The following is an 8741-nucleotide window of genomic DNA, read 5'->3' as shown; positions in this document are numbered from 1 at the left end:
AACCCATGAATGAAAATATCCTGCAGTTGCACCCCTACTCTTTCCATTACTTAACTTCTCCCAGTAAGAGAGAGGCGGCTCAGATCAAAAGAAGCTTGCCATTAGCAAGTTTGTCAGCTTCTAATGAAGTCAACGTTCCAACAACTGGAAAAAAGAAGGGGTTAGTTAGCTACCTAAATAATTATTAGAGCAAATCAGTAGGTCTGACTGACTAGTCTTTATCCTTTCTCTGATGCCTGAAGGGAAGGGAGGGGAGACTCCTATGAGGTCATCTGGAGGAAAAAAAATTAACAATATTGCTGTGCTAATCATGTTCATTTTATTTTCGTCATTATAATGCGAAGTTGAAATGTATTAGCTTGTATTTAGTGGAAAGAAATAATTTGTCTTAAACTTTACACCCACTATGTGGTTTAATCCTATATTGAATTAAAAATAGCCCACAAAGTAACTGATAGTAGTAGTCTGATAAAGGCCAAATTAGATAGCTGCTATTGTACAGTAACAGTTGCCTAAGCCAGGTCCGTGTATATACCCTGTCATACTAATCTATGTTGGCAATGCAGTCTGGTAAGGCTAACATTTGTTAGACTCCCTTACCAGAAGTCTTGCACTAATATAGACCAGGCTGTGGTATAGAATTAGTAATTAGTAAAAGAATTAAGATTTAGAAAAGCTTCCTGTGAGGGCACAGGGCCCTAGCTTATGAAAAAATGATCTTGTATAACATTCTCAATATCTACATTAAAAGAGTCCCATAAGGGTTTTGTGGTACAGGCAGTAGTTGCTGAGTTGCTACATTAATTGTTCAGTAATTCAAACATACATTATAGTGTGTGTATAATGTTGAGCTGTTTCCAGATCAGTATAAAAAGCTGCCATTCCTTCCTTGATGGGGATTTACATCCCAGGCCTCTTGTGAAGTACAGCCATGCTCTCTTTAAATTTCACTTGGGGACATTTTCCCTCTGGAGCAGTAATGGTTCAAAGGGACTGTCTTCTCAACAAAATCTCTAATGCTGAGTGTGTCAGCAGCAGTTTGGGTGACATGAGATGCAGAATCCTCATCTTCACTTAGCTGGGATGTGGGGTATGCCACACATTTAATGCTAGAGAAGCTCTTTCAACTATAACTGATATCTTGTAACGTGCTTAGAGGAGAGGGAGGGAGACTGGTGAAGAAGAAAGCTGGTTGTTTCACTGTAACAGGCAGGGCTGTGTCAGAGTTAGAGGCTTACTTTGAAGCTCTTGTGCCTGCAGGCACACATACTCACATACTGAAACAAGGATTCCATTATAGGGGCATACCAATACATATTCGTGTAGAACAATACATGGTGCATGCATGCCCGCCTGCAAAACTGGCCTTTGGAAACTTCTTAGGAGCCAAAAGCCAGCCAAGCACGAACTGACTAGCATGGAGTTAGGAACTGCTTGTCAGGATGACTGCATCAATGGGCCTGTATGTCACCAGTGTTGGTGAGAGACGCTAAGGGGATCTGATCCTCTCCTCCTATACATGCATCATGTTTAACGTTCCTGGTGACTTTGAGCCATGCTTCAACATAACTGTAGGAATCACACATGAGTCTTGGCTCTTAGCTCCTCTAATGATGCCCTTTCAAGGGGGGAATTCTGTAATTCTTTCACACCTCAGAAAGCACAGAGATAAGGAGATACTGAGCATGAGGAACCTGCCTTCTAGCCAAGAGAGGGACCAAGCCCTTTGCAATGATGAGGGAAGAGCCATCCAAATTTGACCTTACACGTTAACAGAACTGGTAATTGTTGCTCTTCAGAAGAGGCTGACTGCTCTCTGCTTGGTCACAGGACTCTTCACAGCAGCCAGAAGGCTCACACACGCTGTCTTCCTCCGAGCTGCTGGGGAGGTTTGTATAGTCCTTGAAGTAAGAAAAGGCAAATAGATTTCAGTCCCTTGAGTTTACTTAAACCCAGCTGTGGCGTAGTTTTCCATATCACTTGCCATAACGAAAATGCTGCTGCTTCCACACCCAGGAGACTCATCATTTTTGCATAGATTTATATTGGTGGATTTTCTTATCTTTTGGGGGCAGATGCAGAATTGCCTTTGATTTCAGTAGGGATCGAATGCACAGGAGCTGGGCACTACCCTGATATCTAAGGCATGAACTAGACTTCAAGTTTCCCCACGTAATCGGTTAATACGGTATGTGCTGTTGATACTGTCTCTTTTATGGCACGACTGTAACTTGTGCTCCAGTTGGCAAAGCAGAGAGGCTACGACACTGAGAAGTTGTTGTCCATCTCCAGCTATGCACAGTACTAAGTGATGTATTATTTTTTTTAAGCCTTCTTAGCACTTAATTGATTTAAAAGCTGCTACTGGCCAGGCAAGAGTGTGGCATGTTTAAGTGTCAGGGAGCTAATGTTGATAATCAATGTCCTGCTTAGGTGCCTCCTGGAGAGCAAATCAGTGCTTCCTCTAGGGCCACTTGGATAGCTCAGGATACTGTTCATGAGGTGGCATCTCTTGCCTCACTGCTTCTGTGCCACTCCAGGTTAGGAGTGACAAAGTACAGTTGCTGCCACCAGTTGCCCATGTGAAATGAATGGAGATGTAGACGTGTCCACATCACAGAACATCATGGCTACTGGCAGCCTCAACTGAATCAGCGAGGTGGCTTACCCATTTTCTTAGCACTCACTAGCGGTCCCTAGTGCTGAAATAAATGGATGCTGTCGGAAAACTAGTGCTGCCAATGTACCTATGTGAGGGCAAGTTGGGGGACTTTGTACTCCAGTTCCATACCTTTCCGTGCTTTCCACCAGCACTAAAAAGTGTGTTTTAATTAAAAGATGAGAAGGACAGATAAGGCAGGGCCCTGGATTGCTGGCAGATGGAAAGGAGCATCTTTTTTCTCCCCCTACTTATCTGCACCTAAGTCTCCAAAGTGTCTCACCTGTTCCTTGTTGGCATCCAGTTGCTTTTGAATGAAATGGCATATCTGGTCAAAGGTGGGCCGTTGGGTTGGTTGCAGATTCCAACATGCTTGCATGATGCGATACCTGCAGCATCAAACAGCAGTATCTCGTGTTAGCCTCACATTGAGCAAGGGGCATGCTGATGTGCCCAAGGCTGTCACAGGGGGCTGTAATGGGATGGATGTACTTCATCCCTGGGGTGTATGACCTTTTGGCCTGAGCCATCTTTCACCCTCTCTTGTGTACTTACCCTACATGCTTGCGAGGGGTAACTAATAAATATTGGTAAAGTGCTTTTGAGTTCCTCAGCTGGAAGTTGCTCTGGGAGAGCAAAGTACAGACTCCTGCTAGAAACCTAAAGAGCCAGAAGCCACACATTCAGGGTGTCCCTGCTTTACCAGTGTGGACTGTGTATTATAGCTAGCTGCTTTTCTGCTGGCTGCAAGAATGTTTACATTCCTACCTTCAATAGTTAAGGGGATTCACTGGGATAAAAAAACATTTCCTTAATATTTACAAGGTGGTGTCGGGTCATGTCATGGGTGCTTTCTGGAAGGAAACTACAGTCTATTCCCAGAAAGCCCCATCCTTACACGCTAGTATATCCAGCGGCAATATCCCTAGACAATGGCCTTACTGCTTGTAGCATTATGCGCCATCTTCAGCAGCAAAATGACAGGCTCTAAGCAGAGTGAGTCTGACACAAAATCCCAGACCAAACACTCCCAAACTGGCTGGAAACTTTGTGGCTTGAGTCTACCTGTAGCGCTTTAGTAAGTAAATCGTTAACTTTCCAGCAGGAGAGCTCTTTGGCTCTCAGTACCCTGAATAACCTACCACTAGCTTTTTCACTGGCTGTGGTGCCTGCTTCCTTTGCTACCTGTGCATTGCCAGGGGCAGCGACTGCATTTCCGGGCGGCTGTACTTACATTTCCATCGGAGCAAAGTCTGGTCTCGCCATCTGATACCCCTGCTTCACCATGCTGTAAAACTTGCTATTCACCAGCATGCCAGGGTATGGGCTTTTACCTGCAACCACAACAGAAAACAAGCTCTGGTTTAGAGCAGAAGTGATAACGAGAGAGCTCGCAATCAAGCTCAATAAGCAACATGCCTTGGAGTGGTGTTGCAGGAGTTAGCATGGACTGAGTTTCTCGTGTCCGAGAAGGACAGTTACTGTGGCAGGTTGCTGATGGTAACAGACACTGACAAGGATGAGTAATTTGTACAGCTGGTGTTAAATAGGTTTCTTTATGCCCTACTTCCCACAGCCCAGTTTCTCACTCAGCCCTTCCCCAATCTCATTGCCTAAAGACATTTGTGTCTGGGTAAGTGGAGATAAGTGAAATACAAAGAGAACTCTGAAGGACCCTTCCTTACCCAGCGAGAAGATCTCCCAGAGGAGGATGCCGTAGGACCACACATCGCTTTGCACAGTGTATATGCAGTCGAAGATACTCTCTGGGGCCATCCATTTCACTGGCAGACGGGCCTGTAAGGGCAAAACGTTCCACTCGGGCAACTTGGCCACTTGCACAATTCTAGTCCTGTTCTCCTCCACCTGTCCTTAACCACATCCTCCCTGCCTTAAACACCCTACACCAGCGGTTCTCAAACTATGGGTTGGGTCATGACCCTGTTTTAGTGGGCTTGCCTGGTCTGGCTTAGACTTGCTGGGGCCCAGGGCTGAAGCCTGACCCCCACCACCTGGGGCCGAAGCCTGAGGGCTTCAGCCCTGGGGGGCGGGGCTTAGGTTGCAGGCCCCCTGCCTGGGCCTGAAGCCCTTGGGTTTCAGTTCACCCCGCACAGGGTGGTGGGGCTTTGGACCTCCCATCCTGGGCTGTGGAATGCGGGTGGGCTCTGGCCTTGGTCTCCCCTCCTCTGGTCATGTAGTAATTTTCTGTGGTCAGAAGAGGGTTGCGATGTGATGAAGTTTGAGAATCCCTGCCCTATACCTTATCTTTGCTAATGCTCCCAGTTACTTACATTGCCTTTGACAACATAGTTTGAATCATTCATGATATCTCTTGCCAGCCCAAAGTCACAGATTTTGGCTACTCGTCCGTGGGTCACTAGCACATTCCTTGCTGCCACGTCCCGGTGGATGCACTGGACAGAACAGATGGCAAAACAGCATCCAAATAAATTATCCTGCTACAGTGATGGAACGCTCAAAACCTCTGCCTTTCTTCCCTATAAGAAGGTGGTAATTGCCTACCCAACAGTTGCAGGGCAGGTGAATTGATGAAGCCCTTTGGAAATACTAGATGTCAGCAATTACAATTTCAGGTGCTCTCATTTTATATGTGCCCCTTCCTACAATTTGTTATCAATATAAGAACTGCCATATGGAATCAGACCAATGGACCATCTAGTCCAACATCCTGTGTCCGACACTGACCAGTGCCAGAACTTCAGGGGCAGTGCACAGAACAGGGCAATTTGGAGAGATCCACCTGTCTTCTCTTGCTGGCCCCTGGAAGCCAGCGCTTTAGGGTTGCCCAGAGCATGGGGTTACATCCCTGACTATCTTGGCTAATAGCCAGTGATGGACCTCTCCTCCATGAACTTATTTAAATTCTTTTTTGAATCCAGTTCACTCCACTTCGCTTCTGAAACACTTCATACTATATCCTGGAATCACTCAGCCTTGCCGTTGGGTGCCGTGTTGATGGAGTGTCAGATGTATGGGGTCTTCGCAGACCATGTCAATGGAGAACAGTCAGTACATTTGCTCTTTCTTAAAATATATATAACCAGGTTCAGGCAGAAATCTCAACTGTCACTGTCTTTTCCTTTTTCCTGAGAAAAAAGACTATAGGGCAAGAGTTAGGCTCTGCACAGCCCTGCACTTAATGTAAAAGCCAAGTGGAAGAGATGTGAAAATGGCACACAACATACACATACAATTCAGTTGTCACTCTCCAGGACATATAGGCAGGATTATGGAATGAAATCTGAACTGGCTACTGGGTGAGGCCACATCAGCAAGGAAACCCCATTATCCTGCATCCCAAAAAAGTGGAAGTTGAATACTAGAGGCCTCTTTGCTAGCCCCCTTGCCCAGGATGGAAGGGGCATGTATCCACAGCAGGCTCAGGGACAGACGTTCCACCCCAGTTCACAAGGCTGACAAAAGTTTTGTCCCTCAGATGATTTATGCTATAGGCTAACTGTATTTCTTTCTTAACCTGGTGGGCAGCCCCTGGGCCACCGTCCTCTTTGCCACTTACGTTCTTTGAGGCAAGGAAGGCCATTCCCTGGGCCACCTGATTGGAGAACAGCAACAGGTCATATAGATCCAGGGGCCGAGTATCCTGTTCTTCCTCTGCATTCTTGCCTGGGACAGAGAAGAGCTCTTTATGGTTAACTCAAGAAGTGTCTTCTGGCAAGAGATGCAAGTGCTGAGTGCACTGATCCTGGCCCACAATGGGGAATGATACAAGCAGTATGCCTATCAGAATGCAGAGCCCAATGGGAGATGGAAACCATACCTTGTAACTTACCCCCTGCTGGCATGGAATCTGATGGCACAGGTCTCATTTCAACATAGGTCTCCAAACACTGGCTTGCAAACCCACTATCACTGAACCAGAGAGAACAACAGAGAGGGGACAAGTTAAAAACAATCGGGGCTATATTTGTCTTTTCATCCTTTGACCCCAGGGTGCTGGGCAGAGAAAACACTTCCAAGTTACCTGTGAGGTTTGGCATATTTTAAAAGCTGAACTGCAGAGCAAAAGTGAATAATGATCTATATACCCCATGCTAATTAGATTGTGTGTGGGAGCATTCAGCAAAGAAATAGATTGTAACTACCCTTTCTAGAAATGCACTTTTCCTTCTGTAAAAGGTATTTCCTAGATCAGTGTGACTGGCTAGATCTCATTCTGAGACATGACACCAGTTGCAAACAATGGAATAGTTTTGTCTCAGTAACTGAGATGAGGAGTGCAAGGGGGGAGAATGAATAAGCAGCATAAAATCACATTTGTGTGGAAATCGTTGTCAGTAATTTTCAGAGGTTTCTGAAATGTGCCAGTCACAATTTTCCACTCCAAGGCCTGGCCAGGTGCATTCTGGCTTTACAGAGGATTTTCAAAAAATTAACTATACTTTAAGTGAAATATTTCTACGTGTGACTACCATGACCTCCCAACCTCATGCCAATTAAACCTTCCCATTGCCTCCTGCTGTCAGGCACTAGAATTCTACATGGAATCATAGGACTGGACGGGACCTCGAGAGGTTTTCTAGTCCAGCCCCCTGCACTCATGGCAGGATTAAGTATTATCTAGACCATCCCTGACAGGTGTTTGTCTAACCTGCTCTTAAAAATCTCCAGTGATGGAGATTCCACGGCCTCTCTAGGCAATTTGTTCCAGTGCTTGCATGCACAATCTCCAGTCCTGAGTCTTACCTTCGGACATACTTCTTCTCCAGATAGATGTTTTTGTAATCGGCTGTGCTTTCCAGAGAGGAGTCCAGGCTTGAGTCCTGGATGATTATGGACTCTGCGTTCTTCCGCAGGAAATTCAGCAGATCTCCATAGTGACAGTACTCAGTGATGACCAGAATTGGGCCTAAAAAATAGGAAGTGGTAATCACCAAGAGGTGACTTCATTGCACCCTTTCCCTCTCTCTCCTGGTGGCCTGCTTTCCTCTTTAGAATGGCATGCTTGAATGTGTGGGGGTGAATAGGCGCATGAGTACATACATCGGTTTGGTGCGAGTCTCCATCTCTAGTGAAAATGGTAGATTCTAATAAGTTAGATAATCTTGAGACTGCAGCTGCGGTCAGATATAGGTCTCCATGATAATGGTCCCTAAGTCTTGGAGCCTGGCTAAGCAATAGGATGGGCAGCTTTGCTAGCTCAGGAAGGCAGGAGCTCCCTGAAGAAGAAATAAGCATGGAGAGCCTTCACAGGAATGTTCCACCATTATGATCATCTAAACAGACCATCTCCTTGGGACTATAGGAGGAGTCAGCAACTTAAGTGTGTAAAGGTCCTAGTGTTCCCCTGGGGGTGGAGGTGTCACTGAAAACAGAATTCAGGAGGATGTCTACTGAGGCTCTTAGAGGGAATGGTGCCATCTCATCCTACCTCCATAAGTACAGGCTCCCAGCAGGTTAACAATGTTCTCATGGTGGCCCAAGTGACTCATGATTTTCAGCTCAGACATAAGGGCCTCCTGTTCATCTGTGTGGGCTGTTGCTGGAATCAGATTGGAAAAGATTACCTCAAGTCTGACATGGAGTAGGGACAGAAAGAGAAGAGGTGGGGGGAAGGAGAAAAGAGAGGGTGAGAGAGCTGAGGGAGGCAGGAAAGAGGATGAAAGAGGAAGAAACGAGAGAGGAAAACAATAGAAAAAAGGGGAGGGAGAGAGGAGAAAAGAGCTGAGGCATGAGAAAATGATGAACATGCTTTCTTTGCCTGGATGTATATCTGCCTAGGACAGCTATGGCTGCCTTGCCACAAATGGTGCCTAAAAAACATGCATTTTAATCCATTATTGGCAACCAGTGCAACAAGCACACCCCAAATTTTATGCACATGTGTTTGTGTTTTCAGTGTGCCTTGCTCTGCATTCTGCTCTTGACTTACATTTGAGCATCTTCACAGCCACTTTGAGGACAGTGTCTTCCTTCCCTAGCCCGAAAGCAGTGGCTTCTACCACTTTTCCAAAGGCTCCTGCTCCCAGAGTCTTTCCTACAAAAATAAATGTGCTTAGAATAACCAACCAACCAACCACCCAGTGATGGTGATTTTCAAAAG

At 45.9% G+C, this 8741-nt stretch overlaps 1 protein-coding gene across 3 annotated transcripts in view; it reads right to left on the bottom strand.

Moving 5' to 3' along the window:
• Positions 1-296: 296 nt before the first annotated feature.
• CSF1R (colony stimulating factor 1 receptor) overlaps positions 297-8741 on the bottom strand; it is a 30857-nt gene continuing 22412 nt past the window's right edge. For 2 of the 3 annotated variants that reach the window (XM_050961522.1, XM_050961524.1), the window contains exons 12-21: positions 8571-8675; positions 8070-8180; positions 7385-7547; positions 6459-6550; positions 6198-6304; positions 4951-5073; positions 4345-4456; positions 3894-3993; positions 2943-3048; positions 297-1901 (exon numbers count right to left, since the gene is read on the bottom strand). In XM_050961522.1, coding sequence (XP_050817479.1) covers positions 1770-1901; positions 2943-3048; positions 3894-3993; positions 4345-4456; positions 4951-5073; positions 6198-6304; positions 6459-6550; positions 7385-7547; positions 8070-8180; positions 8571-8675 — 1151 coding nt within the window. In that variant the 3' untranslated portion in view covers positions 297-1769. The remainder of the gene's footprint in view (positions 1902-2942; positions 3049-3893; positions 3994-4344; positions 4457-4950; positions 5074-6197; positions 6305-6458; positions 6551-7384; positions 7548-8069; positions 8181-8570; positions 8676-8741) is intronic. The other variant, XM_050961523.1, reaches the window with a different exon arrangement.

Source organism: Gopherus flavomarginatus, chromosome 7, assembly GCF_025201925.1.
Source record: "Gopherus flavomarginatus isolate rGopFla2 chromosome 7, rGopFla2.mat.asm, whole genome shotgun sequence".
In the NCBI taxonomy this organism is placed as follows: Eukaryota; Metazoa; Chordata; order Testudines; family Testudinidae; genus Gopherus; species Gopherus flavomarginatus.
The sequence above is the reverse complement of the archived record's forward strand: the minus strand, read 5'-3'. Positions and strand labels throughout refer to the sequence as shown.